At 46.6% G+C, this 25,305-nt stretch overlaps 1 protein-coding gene across 4 annotated transcripts in view; it reads right to left on the bottom strand.

Annotated features, from left to right (window-relative positions):
- DPP6 (dipeptidyl peptidase like 6) overlaps positions 1 to 25,305 on the bottom strand; it is a 2,254,101-nt gene that overhangs the window by 5,500 nt on the left and 2,223,296 nt on the right. For all 4 annotated transcript variants that reach the window (XM_078663245.1, XM_078663244.1, XM_078663246.1 and 1 more), the window contains exon 23: positions 18,122 to 18,180. In XM_078663245.1, coding sequence (XP_078519371.1) covers positions 18,122 to 18,180 — 59 coding nt within the window. The remainder of the gene's footprint in view (positions 1 to 18,121; positions 18,181 to 25,305) is intronic.

Below are 25,305 nucleotides of genomic sequence, written 5' to 3'. Positions count from 1 at the left end.
CTTTTTGAACTAAGACTCAAGGGGACTCGAATAAGGCACCTTAATTCAGCCAATAATATAATCCCAGATTTACTTAACCTTCACCCACCGCAATGCAGCTTGCTGCGCGGCATTGCGTGAAAGGGAGAGCAGACATGCCCCATATCTACTAAGAAATGACACACTTCTGCTTTCTAATAGCGCTGGCCAGTGGCGGCTACTCCGCTAAGGTGTAGGAGCGAGGCAGGCCTGGCTTGCTGCAGAGGGAGCAGGAGTGGTTTGCACTACTTCCCTACATGCGCATGAAAATTTGACCGGCCCTCCAGGCTCGGCCAAACAGTCATGCGTAGTTGCCATGTTCTCCACTGGGCTGTGTTGCAGCGCCTACGCAGCCAAACAGGCCGCTCAGACCAATCCAACGCTGCTTCTGCAGAGTTGTGTTTGACTGGCAGACTCCGGAAGCCTGGATGCTCCCGGTGCAGGCATCAGGCAGCAGCCAGGAAGAAGACAAGAAGAGGGAGGAGAGGCATGCAGCGGAGGCGGCAGCAGAGCAGGTTCGTTTATTTTAATTTTTGTCTTCTTTTTATGAAATACCAGTTTTTTTAAAGCGCACAGCTACCTCCGAAGTGTTGTCCCAGAGCTTGGGGCCCTAGGGAAGATCAAGCAAGCTATTGCCTAGAGTCACATTGTGCTGGACTAACCTGCCGCTGGCACCGGGGATCGAACTGTGAAACCCCGTAGTCCTGAGCCGGGCACCCTGGCCACTGGGCCACACCTCTTCCCCCGCCCCATTCAGAGGCAGTCGCCGCTGGCGCACTTCAGCTAGCCTAGCGCCCCCACAGGCACACTTGCGCCATGGTGCAAGGGTGCCTTTGTTATGGGCAGAATTGTTTTTGTGCTGAAAGGAATACCTTCCTTCTCAAAAGCAATGCCAAGATGCATATTCCTCTTTCCATGTGTTCTTCAGAATGCAGCACACATTGAAAGAGGAGGCAACGAGGAGAAACTAAGATATTTTTCCTTGTTACGCCTCTCTCGGGTAGGTGTGCTATTTTGGCAGAAATCAAGGGATACTGCCTTTAGTAAATCTGGGTCATAACATGTGGAGGGATGGATGGGAACGCCCATGCTGCACTCATGTAACACCTATCTGACGCACAATAAAGCAAATCAGTACAAGGTGCTTCGTTTCATTACTCTGCGGCTGCAAAGTGACGCAAAAAACCTGCTCCAAAATGAGCTCAACAAGTCTGAGGGAAGCAATAGGTCATATGTTTATGTTCACAAAGTTAGACTCAACGGTCTGCCAATCAGAATCAGTGCATCCTCCAAGTTCAGAGTGCCCGGCCACTCAGGACATGAAAAAGTGTCCCTCCTCAGAGAGGAATCTGTGAAGACACTCTGTCCAGATTGCAATATTAAGAAGATCACTGCCTATGTGCAGGTTACGCGGTACACTTTTCAGGGGCAGGTTTGGTGGAACATATTGTTTATTCCCTTCAGATACCTAGGTAAACAAAGAACAGCAGAGAAAGAAGTGCTGGAGTGGGGTGTTTCGGTGGACTGAGTTCATCAAAATCACATCAGCTTACGCTATCAAAAAGAGTCCAGATAGTGTTCATGAAGCATTTAATGTGAGCACACGGTTTAAGGAACATGATCAGTTATTGCAAGTGATGCTTATAATTTTCATGAACATCACAGGAACGTGCACTGGGAATAAATCATGCAGCTCCTCCCACCGCATACATGCACCACAAATACTATGACTATATTGCCACGAGTCTGAATTTGTGCAGAGGGGTCACCAGCTCTACTCCCATGGGACTACCGGTAGGGTGACACATCTGCTCGTCGGAGGGCACGCCAGATGTTATAGGTTAAATGGTCCAGGCACTAGCAGTCCACAAACTGCAAAGATTAATTTGGGCCAAAAGCAAAAAAGTGGCAACAAGTGTGTAAATGAAGCGTTGGTTCTGGTCTTTACTCCCTAAATTCCCTCTTTGCAGAACTAGCAGTAAAAATGTATTAAATTCTTGCCAGAAGGACAGGGGAAATGCTGCAGTTGTGGTACCCCAAGGGCCGCCTCTAAGTGGAAAATAAAGAATCCACAAAAAATATTAGACTCCTTGCCAACCTTGAAAAACCCGGAGGCAATCTATATCCATAATCTAGAACAACCTCAATAAACTTCTTATTTGCATTATTGCTTCTGGAGTTCATGGTGCGCTTAAGAGGCATATCTTTAAGGAGCATCTTATCCATCACCTAAAAGGGTCTTCCAGCTACAAGTGCCCTTAAGGAGGATTACTGAAAAGACACACTTTCCTCTTTCTCTCACCAACACAATCTACAATTTCCCCATACACCCATTAGACAGTAACTGGTTGCTTGCTACCGTGGTTTAAGCCCAATAATATATCAATACGTACACTCCTATAGAAACCTATTGTTCGTGGCTAAAGTAAAGTGGTCTACAAAACACAACTTAGGGGGAGATTTACTACTTTTTCACACAGTGCAGTGCAACAGCGGTAAATGCTCCATTGTGTGTTGCTCCTCCCTTCTCACTAGCGACGGCGCTGAAATCAGTTGCCATGCACCACGGATACACCTTTGCGCCAGGGTGCAATGGTGTCTCTGTGAGTCTAGCATACGTTTGGTACTGGAAGGGAACTCTTCCAGTACCAAACCTATGCTAGATACCTATGCTAGAATACTATGCTGAGACTCACTTTAAACCTTTTCCCTTTTTAGGTCGAGCTGGAGATGCATCTGAAGGATGCATGTCCATGCTCGATACCTATTGTCAGCCATCAATTGGGAATGGGGGACAGGAGGGTGGCACGAGCATCTCCGAGCTTCTCTGAGGGATTTGGCTGCGTGCACGCGCTTTTGTTGCAAGTTTTGTAGAGCTGTTGTGTGGGCGTTCTTTCAGTTTCGTTTTTATTTTCTTTTCAGAGCGAGTGGAGTGCTGTCCGCTGTTGTTCTGTCACATGCAGTATCTTCAGCACATTTAATTTGCATCGCAAACAAAACAGCTTGCAGCCGGCCGCTTTCAATCCTCTAACATTTCAGCACATTTGTACGTGCTGCTTTTCTCAATTAAATGTTTACGCATTACATGTCACATGCAGTATCTTCTGCATATTTAATTTGCATCGTACAAGGGCACACATTCATTTTGTTACGCAGGGGGAGATTAATTGATTTGCCCAGAATCCCGGGCACACATTCATTTTGTGACGCACGGGGAGATTAATTGATTTGCCCAGAATCACAGAAGTCTTTTTGTTGGCATTACTGAGACTCAAACTAGGTTAGGGCACACATTCATTTTGTTAGGCACCGGGAGATTAATTGAGTTGCCCAGAATCACAGAAGTCTTTTTGTTAGCATTACTGAGACTCGAACTGATTTTTTCAGGCATGAAGTCGGGCGTTTTCAAGCCTCTAACAATTCAGCACATTTGTACGTGTTTCCTATCTTATTTCACCTTTGTATTTAGAACTTTCAGCCATTGCATTTTCCTCTATCACACCTCTAACAATTCAGCAGATTTGTACGTATTCCCTATCCCATTTCGCCTTTGTATTTGTTCGCTTTGCTTACATCTACGCAGTTTAGTCCAGCACACCCTTCCCCCAGCCTGGAGCCATTTGCTTGCATTTAGGCACTTCAAGACATCCTTTCCCCCACCCTACAGCCATTAACACGGTTTCGTCTTTCATTAGATAAAAACTGTTACAAATCACAGGGACACTTTACAAGATGCTTAGCAGGCACCACCATGTCTGCTTTCAGTTTAGTAACAGTTAGCAAATGTTCAGCCTATTCGCCTTAAGCAAATAAAGTGTCACGATTTAATCAAAATGTAAAAAGAGAACTTAAAGATGCTTCATGTGAATTCTTTATAAAAGTGTGCCGTCGGCGCGAGAACTAAAGTTTAAAACTGCTCCATGTGAAATTTTTTATAAAAGCTTGCTGTTTGAAAGTACGATAGCCAATGCTTTCACATAATGTATTTTTCTGATAAGGTCCACTATGGACAATGGAGGCTCAGCAATTCTGATACTCCTAGATCTCTCCACAGCATTCGACACGGTCGATCACGTCACCTTGATCGACCGTGTCGCGGCCATAGGAATAAAGGACAAGGCTAAAGATCTTCTTGCCTCATTTCTGTCCAACCGCCCACAAACAGTGAAGATGGGCAACTACACCTCTCAGACGTTTTCCTTACCTTGTGGAGTACCGCAGGGATCCTCGCTAAGCCCGACACTTTTCAATATATATGTGTCGGACTTGGCGAGGGTCATAAAATCCTACGGAAACTCACTTACTACATATGCTGACGACACACAATTAGTGTTGTCCGCATATAATGACGGCACTTCTGTAGCAGCCAATTTCCAAAACGGAATGAATGCAATAAGCTCCTGGATGTCATCCAACTGTCTAAAACTGAATTCTGATAAAACAGAAGTGATGACATCCGGGAGGCTGCAACCTACATGGTCTCCGCAATGGTGGCCGTCTCAAATGGGACAACCTCCTGAACCAGTGATCAAGGTACGAAACCTAGGCGTCATCTTCGACATCAAGATGTCCTTCCAGCAACATGCTAATGCAGTGGTCTCCTCTTCCTTTTACACTCTAAAAAAGATTAAAAAACTAATCCCTTATCTCCCTCCATCAGCAGGCAAAACCTTAGTCAGCACACTAGTCGTTTCTAAAATAGACTATTGCAATGCCCTCCTACTGAACGCACAACAAAGGGTTCTCAACAGACTACAAACGGTGCAAAACGGAGCGGCCAGGACACTGCTATCCATCCCTAAGTTTGCATCTATCTCCCCCTACATGAAACAATTGCACTGGCTACCTGTGAGGAGTAGGATTAAATTCAAGGCTCTATGCATAGCATACAAAGCTATCCACAACCAAGGCCCTCTATTCTTAAGACAAGCCTTTCAGCCGCTCGAACACCTCAGAACCTTACGCTCATCCACAGCCCACCTACTAAGAGTTCCTCGAACACGAAGAGCTAATTGGGGAGACAAACGTTTCTCTGTCGCAACAGCCAAGTTGTGGAACACGCTCCCCTTCCACATTAAAACCGCGCCGACACTCCTCAACTTCAGGAAAAAACTAAAAACGTGGTTGTTCCCAGCCTGAATACTCCCCGATCCATTGGAAGTTCTGCAACTATAGCGCCGAGACACCCTTGAGGTATTTGCGCGCTCTAAAAATTGCCCAAATAAAATAAAATAAATAAAATAAAATAAATTCTATACTGGGAAGGTGCTGTTAACTACACATTCATTTTGTTAGGCACGAAGAGATTAAGTAATTTGCCCAGAATCACAAGAGGCTTTTTGGCGACATTACTAAGACTGAAACTGGCTTTTCAAGGCTGAAGTTGAGCGCTTTTTACGCATTACATGTCACATGCAGTATCTTCAGCATATTTATTTTGGAAATTTTAGCGCAGCATATGTAATTTGAATCGCACAAGGGCATACATTCATTTTGTTAGGCAGGGGAGATTAATTGATTTGCCCAGAATCACAGTTGATATACTGCCAAATAGACCTGCACTCAACGTAGTATCACAGTGCTTTACATAGCACCAGTTACGTTATACAAGGGCACACATTCATTTTGTTAGGCACGGAGAGATTAAGTGATTCGCCCAGAATCACAGTTGATATAGCGCCAAATAGACCTGCACTCAACGTAGTATCACAGTGCTTTACATAGCACCAGTTACGTTATACAAGGGCACACATTCATTTGGTCGGTAATATTAATTAATACCACTCAGATACTAGTCTTGCAGACAACTAAAATTTGGTCAATGAGTTACGTTACATAAAGGCACACATTTCTTTTGTTAGACACAGGTAGAATAAGCGATTTGGCCAGAATCACATGAGGCTTTTTGGCGACATTACTGAGACTTGAACTGTGTTCCCTAAGCTTAAAGTAAAGCGCTTTAGTCTATGATGAAAGCTTACTACGTAAAAGTGCGATAGCCAATGCTAATAAATAACGTATTTTCTTGCATATGGTAAAAGAACTTTCCAAAAACTTCATGTTAAGTCCTAATTAAAGCTTGCGGTTAACGCAAGAAACAACGTTTATTTTGCAGAGTTTTATATTGCGCGAACGAGACTCAAACTGAACTGGGTTTCAGAGCGCTTTACATATCACTACTTACGTTACACAAAGACACACATTGATTTTGTTAAGCGCAAGAAAATGAAGTAATTTGCCCAAAATTACAAGAGACTTTTTTAGCAACATTCTTCACACTCGAACTAGGTTTTCCGAGCTTAAAGTTGAGCGCTGTTGTCTATGATGAAAGTTTGCCACCTCAAAGTGCGATAGCAAATGCTAATAAATAACGTATTTTCTTGCAGTAATAAGCTGTTCGGTAATTATAATACATTAGCGTTCAAATAGCCTTTGTCAATATTTACTTAGCGCTGTACAAATGCGCCATGACTACAAACGCAGCCATACTGCAAAACAAGTCTTATATACCATAATCTGGCTCAGAACAAAAAACGCAGCCATGATACTTTCTTAGACACAGGCTAGCAGCGTAGCTGGTGCTTTATAATATTAATTACTACCACTCAGATACTAGTCTTGCATACAACTAAAATTTGGTCAATGATGTGCTGATCAATGGCTACCTCAACGCCACGCTGAGTCGTCGTCAAGTCGAGTCAAGTCAAGTAAGCACGCAGATTTCATGCGATGCTACTCTCGTGCTGAGCTGCCTGCTGTAGCGGTTTTGCTACGGCGTGGTATCAATGCAAAAATTGTCGCACAACCCGCCTGCAACCTACCAAAAAACAGCCCAAACTAGTGTTTTCTAGTATGCTCATTACAAGCAACTGCCTTAACACTGCTGCGGCCTACAGTGCAGTACCGCTATTAACAATTAACAGAATAATTCTGATTGTGTGAATTTCCTTAATCTGGGGCGAGGTTCATAGCACGTTAAGTGCAGGGCAGCTCGTAACTTCTAAAAGTAATAGAACTTAATTGTGCAAACTACCGAGTGAAGTGCTCTGCAGCCGGCAAGCACAGAATGAGAGTTAAGGAGTCACTCTCACTGCCAAAATAGAGAAAAAAAGAAGTAACATTCCAATTCACATTACCCCGCGCCTTTTGCACTTTCAAGTTAGACATGAAATGGCATAATCAAGATGCTAAAAACTGTGAAGTTTATTTTGCAGAATTTCATATAGCGCGAAATAGACCTCTTATAACAGAAATGCAACACATATTGCATTAAAAAAGCTATAAATGTCACATTTGCAAAAGTTACAACTATTAACATTGTAAATGCCAAAGCTATTAATTTATCTACGTAAAAAAAAAACCATTGCTATTTACAATACTAATGGCTCAAACTTTTCTACTGCGAGACCTATTGCATTGTAAATGCTTGTTGTAAGTGTTTCCCTTTTTGTAAGTGTGCTGTACAGTGCAGCAAGCATGCATAGTCAGAAAAGGAAGGAGGAATGAAAGCATTTCTCCTGCCTTGCGCCTACTTTATATGGGTGCAGTTTTCTGACACTAAACCCTGTCTACTTTATTTAGTAAATTGTGTTTCACTTCAGAAACCTTGGGTGGCTGCATGGGAACGCCCATGCTCCACCCATGCTTCACCCATGGCACGCCCCATAGGCGCGAAGTATGCCCGCTGCTTTGCATTGCTTTCACATTATTTCCAGCGCTAAACAAGTTTACAGCTGGACATTAAATTAGGGAAAAAAAGATTTTGTGCCGCCTAGGTGGCCTAGTCTTTGCGCTGACTCTCCTGGTACAGGCAGGTAGTATTTTAGACATAGTGGAAAAAGGTGATAGCGTCTTTCAGTTCATAGGAGTAAATAGTATTTGGCTCATCTCATGCTGCAATGTGGTTTAGGATTCATGACTCAACATTGGCCAATTATTATATTATTTAAAGTGAGTGGGCAGAATATGTTTTAATACCACAGCCCCCGATATATTACGTATTTAGACAAATGACCCCCACAGTACTCTCAACAGTGGTAGCATTCCAATTTCACGCTGCTAAGTCCAAAAATCACAGGGTTGTTCTCTATGCTGTCACTGGCAGCTGGTATACAAGTATGAACAACTGCAAACAACTTGACATATATTTTCCACATATTGTGCTCAGCTGAACCTGTTTTCGAGCTTTGTATAATTATGATCATACCTTCTTGAAAGGAATGTCTGCCACAGGGACATCAAACTGCCTCACGATGGACCAGCTCTTTGTCATACCAAAAAGGATCTGGTAAGATGAACATTCTCCCTCTTTTGCAGACAACTGGTAAAATCATTCATCCCCAAACCAAAGCACAGAGCCTCATGTCTATACGCAATCATTCACCAACGAATGCTCAATATTTTGATTAAACACCTTACATCAGAATCTGAGAGCAATGTCTTACTCTAAAGAAGCAACGCATTAAATAATAGTTAACCCAAATACACAGTTGTCATTAAGTGAACTGGTTATTTTTTGCGACTACAGAATTACGCATCTGGGGCCAGATGTACTAAACTCTGGGCGCAATTTGTGACCTGCATTTTTGCAAACTGATCAATGTACTAATAGGCCGGTGCGCAAATTACTGATTCCTAGTGTTAGAAATGGGGGTCTCTAGTTGGCAGAGGTATGGACCCAGTCAGTCGGGACCCTTCCTTCTAATCAGGGTAATGGGATCACTCAGCTAAGTCCTGCTCACCCCCTTGTTAGCTTGACACTAGTAGACAGGCTAATCTCAGAGGCAACGTGTACACACTACCAATGGACACAACACCAGTTTAGAATTCTTTCAGCCACACAGCAGGGCCTGCCTCGGAGTCAGTGTGGGTGTCTCTGAATTGGGAGACCTGGTGTCCCAAACTCAGGCTGCAGCCGTTTCTTCGGCTGCAGGCAGGCGCTGCGTCAATTCCTTTTGCCACACGGAGGTGGTGCATAGAAATGTCTCCTGCACAATGGTGCTACGTTGGAAAAACAGACACTGGAAGGGCAATGCATTGATTTTGATGTCTTCTTGATGCTTTTTGCAGCAAGAACAACCTTCATTGGCCCAGATTGATACTGGCAGCACAAGGCAGGTCATAATTCCCAGCGGTGGGTTTCAAGGATGCTGCAGGAGAAGTCTTTGTGTCCCTGGGACTTCTTAACAGGAGGCAAGCTCTACTTCAAGCCCTTGGATAATGTTCTCAAGCAGGATACAGCAAAGAGTGTCCAAAAAGGCATCGGGGACTCCAAAAAGAGTGATCACAGTTCACAGCCTCCCTGATAGAAATTTGAACAAAACTCCCAAGTACTTTCAGACTCATGAGCATGGGCAGTGCATGAGTACTGGAGGAAAGCCCATAGTCTTGGCTAGTGTAGTGCCTGGGGAGGAGTTTGACCCAGTCAGTGGGTGGGATGGTCAGAGAGGTTATCTAAGTGTCACTCGGTGACATGGAGATGGTGCCCAAAGTCCACAAGCCTTCCAATACTTCAAAGTATAGGCAGTGAGTCACCATCAATGGGTCAGGAGTGGTGGCTCTGAGGGACACAGGAGCCAGTATGACTATGACCAGTAGTCAGCTGGTGGCCCCAGGGCAGATTATACCCAATACATTCCATTAGGTTGTAGTAGCAGATGGTAGGGTCACTACTCCGTGGCTCTTGTTCCCTTTGAGTGGGGTGGGGGTTTCAGGTCTTCAGAAAGTTTATTTATTTTGTATTTATTTTGAGTTTTATAGAGCACGAACTTGACCCGTTTGGGTATCAGAAGACCTTACAGGAATCTGCAGCAGTATACAAAAGACTTGGAGGTGGTGGGGGGGGGCTGGAAACAAAGGGATAAAAAGGGACAACGTGCATTTACATTTACAGTTCACGAGGAAACGAGGGTCCTAAAGTCAATGGTGGGAAGCCCAGAGGTGCCGGAAGGATAGCGCCTGTGTACTCTTGGGGATGCATAGAAAGGAGATAGGGCGAGATCTCATCTCTGGGTGAAATAACAGGCAGAGTTTAGGTGAGGAATTTGCCCGATGGAGGAGATCTTGATGTAGATCTGGGTGTCGTCAGCATACATGGAACTGGTGTCTGAACTTAATGTCTGCATGTTTGCAGTAAATGTAGAAGGAACGTGGAGTTATTTACAAGTTCTCCACCCCCAACCATCCACAAACCAATGGGCTTGTTGAGAGGTTCAACACGACTTTCAACCACATGATCAAGAGCCTGCTTGAGCCCATGAGGTGCAAGTGTGACATCCTGTTACCATGCCTGCTTTTTGCTTACAGGGGTTGTTTTTAGCCCTTTTGAGATTCTGTATGGTCACCCTGTGAGTGGAAATCTCAGCCTGGTTAGGGAGGGTTATGAGCAGGCTCCCAAGAAACACTTCCAGGATGTGGTTAGCTACATTCTAGTGCTCTGGAAACAGATGGCCCAGTTTTGGAGAAGGCTTCTGAAAACTTAGAGGCCAGCCAGGAGGTAATAAAGCAGTGGTACAAAAAGACTGTTACCCTGTGGAATTCCAGCCCGGGAAAAAAAGGTGTGGGTGATAGAGTCCTTAGCCCTCCAAGATCGTTGGACTGGGCCTTATGAAATTATTGAGATGAAGGGGGAGGCCACCTACTTTGTGAACCTCAAGACCCCCAGACACACTGAAATGGTTCACCATGTCAACCGTCTGTCTCAAACCACACTTTAAGAGGTCTGAGGTCACCATGTTGTTGGTGACAGATGATGGGGAGGAAGAGGAGATTGAACCTCTCCATAACTGTCACGGTTGTACGCGATCCGAGTCTGAGGCAGCAGAGACGGAGTCCCCGCCCACATAAAAGGAGACGCATCTGCAACACGAACGCTTTGCGTTCTTGTTGTTTCTTGGTCCGACTGGGTCTCCCTCGTCACTTCCGGAACACCGTTTCCGACGTTGGAGCCGCCGCATCCTCTGGAGCCACCGTGTCTTCGGAAGCCTTCACATATTCATAAATCCGCCGCGCCATCGTTCCAGTTGGACTTTAACTCACCGGCAATAGTCCTGCTCCTGCTCACAGCATGGGGGTCTTCCTGGGGCCTTTTCTCGCTCCTCTCAGTCTCTCCATATAATCATGGCGGTAACGCGCTCGCGCTAACCAATAGCACCCCAAGTGTGAATCCTTAACACTTATGATCAGTGGTGTATTTTCTCGGCGCGCACTGAGCATCTGTATTTTTATTATATGATACGAAGCCTCACATTTAATACTCTCCTTTATGGGTATTGTTGGGTGTTTTTTGTTACATTTACATACCAAGTGTGTCTATTATTGGCTCCTGATGTAAGGAGCTCATTAGCTGATTTACTCATAGATCAGAGTCTGTCAGAATGTTGTTCTCACTTACCCTTTTCCTCCTTTGCATGATTCTATGAGTCTTGGAAGCTCTGCAAAATAGGTGGTCATATATTTTGCTTTCATTATTTTATTGTAGGTTGTGCTGTTAACAACCTGCGAATATCAATTCCTTATTTTGCCACCTGATATCTCGTGCTTCAATAACAAAGGGGTAAGCAGCTCATTTAGGCTACTACATTGCTGGTATACATCACATCACACCACCGTTGTTAATTCTTGGTTTGTTTATTGTCTAGGGAATTTTGCACCTGATTCTACCTTTTTTACATATCTGGACACAAGTGGAAGAGGGGAGATTCCCAGGTATAATGTTTATATAGTGCAATATTTATATGACTTTATGCACCCAATCTAGCAACACATTAATTCGGCCTTCTGTTCACAAGATCTTCAACCGGTCTCCTGTGGTGTTTCCTTGGTGCAGGACGTGTGTTGAATCTTCTGCTGCCATCTTCCTCCCTTTTCTCCCGTCTTCCCCCTATTCACTGGTACTGCTTTGACCTTGTTGGGTGGTCTAGTGGTAGAGGGAAGTTGGGAACTATTCATCAGTCTCCTGCCTCTCGTCCTCGCAGAGACCTCAGGTGAGTCTGACAGTAAACTCCTAAACTTGCAAGAGAAGGATGGGTCAGTGGACTGTGTAAACCTCTCCACTATCCTGACTTCAGAACAGCAGAGGGACTGTAACCACTTGCTAGAACAATTCTCCTCTATGTTTTCCATCACCCCTGGGATTACCCATGTGTGTACTCATGATGTGGACCCAAGAGCCTGAATCCATGTCCAAAATAAAATATACAGGCTGTATGAAAAAATGAGGGTATGCATCAACAAGGAGGTCTCCAAGATGTTGGATGCGCCCTCCAATAGCCCCTAGTCTAGCCCTGTAATGCTGGTACCAAAGGCTGCCCTGCTGGGCACTACACCAGAAATCCAGTTCTCTGTGGATTACAGAAGGTTCAACTCAGTTGCCAAGACTGATACTCATGCCATTCCCTGGGCTGATGAGCTGATTGACAGGTATGGGGCTGCCCAGTTCCTATGTAGCTTTGACCTGACATCAGAGTTCTGGAAGATTGCCCTAACCGAAGGAGCCTAGGATCGGGCAGCCTTCTCCCCTTTCAGATGGCCACTACCAATTCAAAGTGATGCCCTCTGGATTAAAGAATGTCCCAGCCATATTCCAGAAGATGGTGAACCAGGTTATGACTTGAATGGAGGCCTTCAGCGCTGCTTACTTGAATCGCATAGCTGTCTTCAGTAACAGCTGTAAGAACAACCTTTTTCACCTAAAGGAAGTGCTTCAGGCCCTGCAAAATGCAGGCCAGACTATTAAGGCCAGTAAGTACCAGATAGGGACACCTTGTGGGCGGGGTAAGGTGCAGCCCCTCCAGGCCAAGATTGAGGCCATCATGGCCTGGGAGCCCCAAAAAACTGAAACAGAGGCGAGAGCTTACCTGGGCCTCACAGGTTTTTACAGGAGGTTTATCACAGGATATGGAACCATTATTGCACCATTGACTGAGCTAACTTCTAAGAAGCAGCCCGGGATAGTGATCTGGACAGAAGCATGCGAGAAAGCCTTTGACTCTCTAAAGCAGACCATGTGCTTAGCCCCTGTGCTTAAGGCCCCAGGGAATTCATTGTACAAATTGATGCCTCAGAGCAAGTCATAGGGGCAGTCCTTTGACAGCTTATTGGTGAGGGCCTAGACCAACATGTAGCTTTCATTTCCAATAGGTTACTTCCCAGGGAACAGAGGTGGAGTGTTATTGAAAGGGAAACCTTTGCTATGGGCTAGGAACTGAAGAAGCTGAGACCATACCTGTTTGGGACTCCCTTCCAAATTCAGATGTTCCACAGGCCCCTCAAGTGGCTAATGCAACTGAGGTGTGAGAGTCCAAAACTCTTGAGGTGATCCATCTCCCTACAGGGAATGGACTTTAAGGTTGACCACAGTCCTGGGTCAGACAACACCAATGTTAATGGTCTCTCCAAGTTCTTCTGCCTGAGTGTTGTTCTCCTCACTTTCAGCTGGGGTGGACAGGTGTAAGACCTGTCAGCCTTAGCTGGTTTTCCCCAAACCTTTTGCTTGGTTGTCTCCAATTTTGCTCAATTCGTTTTTTGTTTGCACTTTACCATTGCCAACCAGTGCTGAAGTTCTTGTGCTCACTTACCTAAACATGGTTTGTTTGGCAGATACCTAAGTAGCATATTTAAGTTACTTGTAAGTCCCTTGTAAAGTGGTATACCATATACCCAGGTCCTGTAAATTAAATGCTACCAGTGCGCCTACAGCACTTATAGTGCTACCCACATAAGTAGCCCTCTAAAACCTGTCCCAGGCCTGCCATGGCTGACTGAATTCAGTGTTACACTGCCATGTCGACTTGGCATGGCAGTGTAACCACTTGCCAAGCCTTAAACTCTAATTTTATTATATATAGGTCCCCCCTAAGGTAGGCCCTTGGTAGTCCATAGGACAGGGTGCGGTGTAGGTAAACGATAGTACATGCAGTTTTAAGTTGTGCATGTCCTGGTAGTGAAAAACTCAAATATTTGGTTTTCACTACTGTGAGACCTGCAGCCTATCTCTGATCCCGTGTCTGGGGTGTGTGAAACCCGGGCTTTGTGTCTTTACCCCTAGACAGCCACACACAATGGAAGCTTAGGTGTGACTTGATGGGGGAAGAGGCCAGGCACAGCCTCACACTTACACCTGAATGGACTGTGTCCTGTTCCAGCACAAAGGACTGCATAACTGTCTGTAGTGAGTCTGGAACCAGGGCAGGAGGGAGAAGCTCTGTGGACTTCAAATATCCTTCTTGAAGTCTCCCCCACTTCAAAGGCACCACTGGGTAAAAGAACTGGGCCTCTGACCCTACCACTTCAGTACAACTCTGGACCGGTGCATACTCTGCCAGGAAAGAAGTACTGCTGTGCTGCTGAAGGGCTGCCACTCTGCTGTACTGCTGCTCTGGAAGAACTGCTTTCTTGCTGTGCTGACCTGCGGCCTGCTGCCCTCCTGGCTAAGGTGAGAAGGACTGGACCTACAAAACTTGAACCCAGAGTGACTCTAAAGGCCAGTTAGCTGGCCTCCTGATCGGAAGTCTCAGGAACATTCCAGACTTCTAACGATCTTGCTTCTGCATAAGAACAGTGCTATTTGTGAGTCTACTCTACCAAGTGGTGCCACCCTAGTCCTGGACCCTTGGAAGTTGGCCTAAGATGCTTGTTCAAACACAAGGAGATGATGGATGGAGCACTGAAACGTTTCACTCACCCCCAGTCACAGATCTGGGTTGAATCCATCATCATTCTTTAGCTCACTTTCCCACCCCAGTTCAGACACAGCTATATGCAAATCAGCCTTGAGCCTGTGCCTCATGGGAACAGTCAGAGGTATATATGAGGGGTCCCAGACAAAAACACACAATTCTTATTTTTGTAATCACACATTTTTTGAATAGATCCAAAGACAAAATAAATGAAGGTGACCAGTGTTTTTATTTTCACTGCACCATAAAACATTCAATGATTGAAAAATCAGAGGTAGAATGCACAAAATTCAATGCGCCCACAGGGAAGGGGAAGGGGGTGCAGGGAGGGGAATACATTTCAATGAGTTATACATCACTGGTCAGAGTTCAAAAAATCATTGGGCATAAATACACAGTTCACATCATAATAGCCATTGATCCACACAGGAAAGGTCAAAGGAAATGACATATATCAAACAGAACATTTCACATGAAAGATACTCCTATGGTGATTATTATATCAATCTAGGGTTAGGAGTTCTTGGTTGTAGATGTCTACGTTTCGACCCGGAAAATGTAGGATAGTCGATCCTTACAGCGTGGGTCTTCGTCAGGACGTGGTGGGTAGTGGGGGGTAGAGTGGGGCTTTATTTTCTGAGCAACAAATATAATAAAAACTCATTAGTTGGACGGTCTCAAAGGAGTCCCGAAAAGCTAGAAGAGAAAAGAACGGAAAAGCCCGTTGGTTAAGAATAAGGATAAGGAGGTTTACAGGTGGTTTTGAGAAAGGGGAGGGAGGATTACTGGGGATAGACTAGAGATCGAAATTACCATTAAGCAAAATTACCTGGCGGGCCAGGAAAAAGGGGGTTGTCCGTCAGCAGGCAGTGCCTTGAAATCCGCTGTATTAGTAGTCAGGATCTGCCGTACAAGATTAATATTTCAGTTATACTGTAGCGCCACCACATCGGGGATTGACTAGCGCGTGGGTGCACAAAATAGCTAATTCGGAGGCCTACCTTGTTATGAGGCCAACAACGTGTATATGAATACTGGTTCCTCGGTCAGGGCGGGGGTGATTCCGTATTGATACAAGCTACATCTAGAAACAAAGGTTTGAGGCGTTTCAAAAAAACGGGGTGCGTACACAGTAACTGCAATCTGAAAAAGCGCATCAAGGGCTCGGAACTCACCCGAAAGGGATGTTAGATATCGGTGGGGGAGCGTGCGTGCCAGCGTCACACCGCTTCTCATAAACCGTTCAAGGGACCAAGTCGATTTCCCTGGTACCGGCGTATATTTTGAAAAATCCTCACATTGATTAAAGGTGCCACATCTGAAATACACCAAGGCATTTACATGCTTAAATTCAAGGCCCGGTGTTAGAATCAGCATGAAAGCGCACCGCTGACTGTACAACTCACCCGAAAGGATTGTGGAAAAAGCGAAGGTGGAGCGCGCGGGCCGGCGTCTCACCGCGTCGGTTTATGAGAAGCGGTGTGACGCTGGCACGCACGCTCCCCCACCGATATCTAACATCCCTTTCGGGTGAGTTCCGAGCCCTTGATGCGCTTTTTCAGATTGCAGTTACTGTGTACGCACCCCGTTTTTTTGAAACGCCTCAAACCTTTGTTTCTAGATGTAGCTTGTATCAATACGGAATCACCCCCGCCCTGACCGAGGAACCAGTATTCATATACACGTTGTTGGCCTCATAACAAGGTAGGCCTCCGAATTAGCTATTTTGTGCACCCACGCGCTAGTCAATCCCCGATGTGGTGGCGCTACAGTATAACTGAAATATTAATCTTGTACGGCAGATCCTGACTACTAATACAGCGGATTTCAAGGCACTGCCTGCTGACGGACAACCCCCTTTTTCCTGGCCCGCCAGGTAATTTTGCTTAATGGTAATTTCGATCTCTAGTCTATCCCCAGTAATCCTCCCTCCCCTTTCTCAAAACCACCTGTAAACCTCCTTATCCTTATTCTTAACCAACGGGCTTTTCCGTTCTTTTCTCTTCTAGCTTTTCGGGACTCCTTTGAGACCGTCCAACTAATGAGTTTTTATTATATTTTTTGCTCAGAAAATAAAGCCCCACTCTACCCCCCACTACCCACCACGTCCTGACGAAGACCCACGCTGTAAGGATCGACTATCCTACATTTTCCGGGTCGAAACGTAGACATCTACAACCAAGAACTCCTAACCCTAGATTGATATAATAATCACCATAGGAGTATCTTTCATGTGAAATGTTCTGTTTGATATATGTCATTTCCTTTGACCTTTCCTGTGTGGATCAATGGCTATTATGATGTGAACTGTGTATTTATGCCCAATGATTTTTTGAACTCTGACCAGTGATGTATAACTCATTGAAATGTATTCCCCTCCCTGCACCCCCTTCCCCTTCCCTGTGGGCGCATTGAATTTTGTGCATTCTACCTCTGATTTTTCAATCATTGAATGTTTTATGGTGCAGTGAAAATAAAAACACTGGTCACCTTCATTTATTTTGTCTTTGGATCTATTCAAAAAATGTGTGATTACAAAAATAAGAATTGTGTGTTTTTGTCTGGGACCCCTCATATATACCTCAATTAATCACCCAGGTCCCACTGACTACATGGGTAAAACCCCCTTTGTACAACAACAATCATGGGAACAGTCCAGCCTGAACTGCCAAGCCATATCTTTCCTGGACCGGAAACAAGCATCATGGGACCGGTTTTGGGCTAACAGCCCTCATTAGCCAGGCTAGCTTGCATCCAGTGGCAAAGTGAGCAAGGGACCCATGAGTAAAGGGAAGAAAGGAAAAAAAGGATCCTTCAGGAAGAATGTCCATGTGCAAGGAAGGCAACCTCTCTCAGTGAATGCGCCAGCAAATGCTCTCCACATTTCTTATAAAAGAAAAGGCCACCATTTCACACAAACCAAACAGTTCTTTTTGCAAAAAAGGCGCATAAACAGCAATTTGCGCAGCATTCTGAAACAAGCTCCCCCATATAATGCTAGCTTTGGAACGTAACACTTAGATTGCCTCCTTTTTAAGCAATAGACTCAATACTATGGACTAATGAACATGGTTTGTTGTGACCAGTGTAATAAAGGAAAATAATACACCACCACGTTTTTCTGAAGTATTTGGGTAAATGGCAAGAGCTTCCAAGCTTTCCCTCACTCCCTCATGCTAAACTAGCAGTGGGTCAGTAGTTAGATCATTAAGATCCATATCAAGCACTTACTCTACATCTGAGTCATTTAAGTTATAGTGCCACATAACAAGATGTTGGCCAAAGTCGCATAAAAGACCATTTGGCTCCAAGTAAGGAAATCAAAGATACTTTTGATGATTTTCCGGCTTGTCTTACTCTAAAAGTGAAGCGTTAAGTCAAACATGCAATTAAAATGATTGAGAAATCAAATTCCAAAGACATACCTCATAAGCTCTGCTGTCAATTCCATGTAATCCCAAATATCTTTCCGAAAATGCAGAAGCTTCAAAGGAAAACAATGAAAGGTGTTAGTTGTGTCATGTATTAAATGAGTGACTTATCCTGGCTTTATTGATTGAGACAGATACACTCTCTGTGGTTCTCCCACAGATTCTTAACCTGTGCCACGATCACAACAACATCTGCAGCACAGTGAGTGGCAGAGCATGAATAAGGCAAACACAATAACTATGCAAGGATCATCAAAGTAAATGCAGAAAACATTGACATAGTTACAAATAAGTCACTATTGATGAAAGCATAGGATCACTTGGTCTTACCTGCATGTTCATTTCTATGCCTACAGTGACAATGTAGTTTTCATGCTAGAGCTCAATTCTTTTTTAACTTTTCCACTGTGAATATTCTCCTCTGCCTATTATTCTTTTTCAATTCTGGTCTTGACTGGAACCTCACCACTTTTTCTAGAAGCCAGTTCCAAGAATTAACCATTCACTATTTGATCAAAATTTTGCAATACGCAAGAGCTTGTGTTCCCTCTGACAAGGAATATGCTGACCTCTTCTGTATCTTGATCCATGAGGCACTGACACTGTTGTATAGATTTTGCCATTGTGGGACACCCCCGCGCCGCACGGCCACCAGCTGCTGCGTGTGCCCCTTGCATCCCTGTGCCTCGCTGCTGCCTCGTTCCTGATTGCCGCCGCTGCGGTTGTTTTGCCCTTTGTTTTCACGTAAATTTGTGCCTGCTTGTCTTAAACCCGATTTTTTCCCTTGTTTTGACGAATCTTTGTGCCTGTTTTGTCTGAATTTCGTTTTCCCCGTGTTTTGCCTTCCTTCCTTGTTGCCCGCCGCCCTCCGCCCTCCCTTCCCGCCAACGCCGCTTTTCCCCGCCCTTTTCTGTATTCTGTACCCTCCCCGCTCCCGCCTCCCAGCTGCTCCGCCCACCCGCGCACTTCGCCTTAAATGGCGACCGTGCGAACGCGCAGCGTTGACGCGCAGCGGGCGCGCCGATTGTGCGCCGAAGGCGCGCCAAAGGTAAGCCCGTCTGCGCCCGTCCGCGCCTGGATCGCGCCCAGGGCCAGGACCCCTGGCCCACGAAGACCCCGACCGACCCGCCTGACGTACGCCGCCGCCACCCTCACCGCTCTCAACACCGGCCGACTTCCAGAATGCAACCAAGCCACCCCACGACGTACCCACAGACCTTTCAGCTGCCACGCCTGCAAGTTCACCTGCACCCGGACCTGCCTCGCACCAGCACCCACCAAGTCGAACGCCAGCAGCACCCACCTCAAGTGCATCCTGATCAACACCCGCTCCGTCCACAGACACGCCATCGAACTCTGGAACCTCCTAGACGCCACAGCCCCTGACGTTGCCTTCCTCACGGAGACCTGGATGAACGCATCCTCAGCTCCCGACATCGCCATCGCCATCCCAGAGGGCTACAAGATCGTCCGGAGGGACCGAAACGCCAACCAGATGGGAGGAGGCATCGCCATCATCCACAGGAACACCATCCGTCTCACGACCAGCACCGACAACACCCTGACCAGCGCCGAACACCTGCATTTCCAGATCCACACCAACCCGACCACCACCCTCAGAGGCACCCTGATCTACCGACCCCCGGGACCACGCACACAATTCAGCGAGGACATCGCCGACTTCGTCAGCCCGCATGCCCTCCCCTCCGCTGACTACATCCTCCTGGGAGACCTCAACTTCCATCTGGAAAACAACAACGACCGCAACACCACCACCCTGCTCGACAACCTCGCCAACCTTGGACTCAAGCAACTGGTGTCCACCCCCACCCACCTCGCCGGACACACACTCGACGCAGTCTTCTCTTCCAGCACAGACATCGAGTTCAGCCACGCCACAGAGCTTCAATGGACGGACCACAGCTGCGTCCACTTCACTTTCAAGAGAACGACGACCCACCAACACCAGCAACAGGCCGCCCGCAGAAGCTGGAACAAGATCACAGCAGACCAGCTCGCCACCTCCCTGAGCCAGCACCCCCCTGCCAGCTCAGCGAACCCCAGCCAGGCCGCCGACAACCTCACGAAGTGGATCAGCAACTGCGCGGACGAACTCGCCCCTCTGAGGACCCCGCCTAGCAGACCCGGCAGCAAGAAGGCCCCATGGTTCACCGACGAACTCAAGAGCTCCAAGAAGAACTGCCGAGCCCTCGAGAAAGTCTGGAAAAGGGAACCGACACCGGACAACAGGACCTCCTACAAACTGGCCACCCGGAAACACCACCAGCTGATCCGCGCCGCCAAGAAAACAGCATTTAAGGACCGGTTGGACAACAACGCACACAACTGCAAGGAACTCTTTAACATCGTGAAAGAGCTTTCCAACCCCAGCGCAGGAAACAACGACGTCACCCCATCGCAAGACCTCTGCAACTCCCTCGCTTCATACTTCCACAACAAGATCACGGACATACACAGCAGCTTCAACAACCAACCAACGCACACCGTGACCGAACAACCACCCCCCACCACCATCCTTCACGCCTGGACCCCGATCAGCACCGAAGACACCATCCGCACAATGAACTCCATCCACTCCGGATCACCGACCGACCCCTGCCCTCACCACGTCTTCAACAAGGCCGACGCTGTCATCGCACCCCACCTGCGAGACATCATCAACACATCCTTCGACACCACCATCTTCCCGGAGAGCTGGAAGCACGCCGAACTCAGCGCTCTACTCAAGAAACCAACAGCGGACCCCACCGACCTCAAGAACTACCGCCCCATCTCGCTCCTCCCGTTTCCAGCCAAAGTCATCGAGAAGACCGTCAACAAGCAGATGGCCGCCTTCCTCGAGACGAACGGATCCCTCGACCCCTCACAGTCCGGCTTCCGAGCCAACCACAGCACCGAGACCGCCCTCATCGCCGCCACCGATGACATCCGAGCCCTGATGGACAATGGAGAAACAGCGGCCCTCATCCTCCTGGACCTCTCCGCGGCATTCGACACTGTCTGCCACCGCACCCTAGTACAGCGCCTCAGCAACGTCGGAATCCAGGACAAGGCGCTGGAATGGATCATCTCCTTCCTCGACGGAAGAACACAGAGAGTCCGCCTACCACCGTACAAGTCAGAGGCCTCCGAAGTCATCTGCGGCGTCCCCCAAGGATCATCTCTGAGTCCCACCCTCTTCAACGTCTACATGAGCCCCCTCGCGGCCATCGTACGCAAACACAACCTCAGCATAATCTCCTACGCCGACGACACCCAGCTGATCCTCTCCCTGACCAACGACCCCGCCGCCGCCAGAGCCAACCTGCACGACGGGATGAAAGAGGTAGCCGAGTGGATGACGATCAGCCGCCTGAAACTGAACTCGGACAAGACGGAGATCCTCATCCTGGGCTCCTCACCCTCCGCCTGGGACGACTCCTGGTGGCCTCCCGCCCTGGGCACCGCACCCAAACCGACAGACCACGCACGCAACCTGGGCTTCATCCTGGACTCCTCCCTCTCCATGACCAGGCAAGTTAACAAAGTCTCCTCGACGTGCTTCAACATCCTACGCATGCTACGGAAGATCTTCTGGTGGATCCCCACCGAGACCAGGAAGACCGTCACCCAGGCCCTCGTCACCAGCCGTCTGGACTACGGCAACGCCCTCTACGCCGGTACCACCGCCAAGCTCCAGAAGAGACTCCAGCGGATCCAGAACGCCTCAGCCAGACTCATCCTCGACATCCCACGAACCAGCCACATCTCCGGACCTCTGAGAGACCTTCACTGGCTCCCCGTCAACAAAAGAATCACCTTCCGCCTCCTCACCCACGCACACAAAGCTCTACACGACCGAGGCCCGAGTTACCTCAACAGCCGAGTCAACTTCTACGCTCCCAAACGCCACCTCCGCTCAGCCAACCACGCCCTCGCCGCCGTCCCCCGCATCCGAAGAGCGACTACAGGAGGACGGTCCTTCTCCTACCTGGCCGCCAAGACCTGGAACTCCCTCCCCCCCGACCTGCGCCTGACCCAAGACCACCTCTCCTTCAGGAAGAAGCTGAAGACCTGGCTGTTCGAGCAGTAGCGGAACCCCCCCCCCCCCCCCCCAGCGCCTTGAGACCCTACGGGTATGTAGCGCGCTCTACAAGTGTCATTGATTGATTGATTGATTGATTGTGCTCCTTTCTCCCAGATTATACTCAATTGCAAATTTTACATTATGCTTGGAAGTGTTCTTTTTGGTCTCTTTCCAGTCTACCCAATCTTGGGGCCTCATGGTCCTTCCTCCTTCTCCATGTTGTGTAGAGGGGACTTTTTCCATTATCATATTTGACTAGATCCTCCATCGCCTGCTCATAGGGTTTTGGCTTGACAGTAACAATCCTCTAACATTTTCTTTCTAATTCTAAATTCTCATACATTACTATGTTATTATCTAGGGCAGTAGTTCCTGTTCAAGTGTGTTGGACAATAATACTGCATCAGAATGAAGTTAGTAATGATAGATATCTGAAATATATGTGTTGAAACTAAGTCTGATCCAGTAAACATCATTAAACATTACCTGAACAAATTCCGCTGTCTTCCACAAATGCAAATATTATTCTATAGCTACCTGTAAGGTCTTCATGGTGTTAGCAACACCAAGGAGGCTTAAAGGCCAACCCAGGTCTACACAACCCTTACACATAATGTGTAATTGAATAATTGTGTTCACCTATATTCCATAGGGTAATATTTCCTTTTGAAAATTAATTTAAGAAACGTACCAGACCAGTCGGGCAGGAGGATTAGGAATAGAGAAAGGTATACAGGGCCGCAAATAGGAGCCCAAAGGAGTAAAATAAAAAAAAGTGGAATGAGGGTATCAAGAGGGGCTGAATCTGTTTTGTTTGTTTTGTTTGTTTTTTCATTTTGTTCTCTTTGGTCTAAACAGATTACAATGTATATACTTCTCAGCGCAAGTGGAATATGATTAACCAAAAGAGAAAATCAAATACTATGTTTAAATACAAGTAGGCATCCTTTCACTGACAAAGGAAGGATTCTGAAACATTGAAATGATTATTTAAAGCAGTGTGTGAGAATGCCATCTTTTGTGCCCTGCTCGCCCCCATTTTATGACTGATACTGGTGACTCTTATTGTGCCCTGGCTCTTCTAACCAGACCCTAGGCCAGTGCTCTGTGTAAAGGGTATATGGTAAATAGGTGTAATTACAACTGTTATAACAACCTACCTGTAAGCCCCAAGTATATGGTATGGTAGGTAGATTTAGAGGCTCAGTGGACTTTGGAATTAATTATACTTGCAACATATCTTATGTTTTATATATGTCACCCCCAGGGTCTTCCCTTGCGGCCCCAGGGTAGGGTGGCTTGTAACTACAAACAGGGACATTTCAAAAGATGTTTTATAAGCCCTGGTTAGGAAAAGAACTGCCAATTTCGTTTTCCTGTTCGGAGTACATTAGCTCCATAGGCTTTATAGAACTTTAATAAAGTCTATCTATTGACAGGAGTGGGCTAAAATGATACTTCAAAGTGTCTAAATAATAGATAGAATACATCCAACAACTTGCCAAGGTTAGTTTTATTATAACTATGACAGGAAGAAGTTATAGAACTTGATTTTCTGATGTGCCTACATCCAGCTCTAGATTAGCCTCTCCTAATTGGCCAGCCTTTGACAGGCTGAGCCAAGCTGCTCTGATGAGGTGTGAGGTGGCGTGAAAAGAAACAAAGAGACATCTGGTGGGAGTAGATTTGCAAGCTGCAGAACAAAAGGCAGCCTGGTTAGCTAAACTGGTCTTTAAAGATTGAAACTCGCTTACTAGAGAACATAGGCCAACACCTACTTCCTGCACCCCAGCCAGAAGGGTGCCCCTGTAATTGAATAAGCATAGAGGCTAGAAGGGGAATGTTAGGTTAAGTTAGTCACACCTTAAACTCCAGGAGAGATTCTCCAATTTGGATTTTATGGAACAGTGCTTTCTGGGACGAAAATGTGCCACACTTCAGTGGAAGTGGTCATTATTGAGGATGGCACCCTACACCCCATTGGTGAGGGGTGCCCCCCTGCTTGCCAGCCCAGAAGCCTCAATAAAAATGGGAGAGCTGGCCAGCAACTCACAGGCCTGCCTGAAGTAACAATAATAAGTACTGTCCTTCTTGAACCTCTAGCCTACACCAAGAGTACTGCACTCTGAATGACCGAACCTGCTGCACACTTTGGAACTGCAGCAAAAGAAAAACTTTGCCTTGCACTGAAAGCTCAAGGAGTGGACTCCCTGAAAGCAACAGGTTAAAAGAGCTCCACCTGTGTCATCTCCAGCAAGAAGAAACCAGCTGGACTTTAAAGGATTTGGCCAAGTGCATTGTGGGAACTGTAGTCCCAACTCTCCAAGAAACAACTCCGAGCTTCTGGAACCTTGGCTGGTGTTGTGGACCTATCAAACCCCAAAAGGACTTTCTGCAAGGCATCTAAGTTTGAGATCATTTGGAGCATTTTGACCATAAATCTCCATAAGTTGACTATTATTGTGATACTGGTTCATATACACTATTGACATTCGAGGATACTGCTATGAGTGATGTTAATAAGATTCGGCGTGCCACACATTAGGGGTATTACAGGTTTTGCATAGAGAACACTAGGATGTATTCCTGAAACATTGAGATCTGTACCACAAATTATACACATATACCTTGACATTGTGTTGTGTATTTGAGTACAAATACACAAGGATCTATATTCATATGTACAGTGGCATAGCTAGCAGTGGCGTAACACAGGCCCCCGCAGCCCCTGCGGTGTGGGGGGGGGCCCTCACAACAGTACTCTGGCCGGAGGGTTCCTAATTGCGTTCGGAGGGGTCCCTCCACGTACCTTGCATGGGGGCCCCCTCACGTTTCATTTCGCCAGTGGTAGCAAGGGGCGGGCAGCACTGTTTTTAGAGGCAGTGGAGGTGAGCAAGTTGTTGAGATTATCCCGGTTGCAGTGTTGCACTATACAAGTCCCCTCATCCAAACTGGCCCATTTTTTTAAGACGTGATGTTTTGCGCACATAGTAAAAATATTGATCTTGGAGTTTTTTGGTGGATATATGTATTTCAGTCATGACGTGGTTTTTATTTTTGACACATTGCATCTAAGCAGGGGTCCTGCACT

This window comes from Lissotriton helveticus, chromosome 10 (genome assembly GCF_964261635.1).
Source record: "Lissotriton helveticus chromosome 10, aLisHel1.1, whole genome shotgun sequence".
Classification (NCBI taxonomy): Eukaryota; Metazoa; Chordata; class Amphibia; order Caudata; family Salamandridae; genus Lissotriton; species Lissotriton helveticus.
This window is presented reverse-complemented; position numbering and strand designations above follow the sequence as displayed.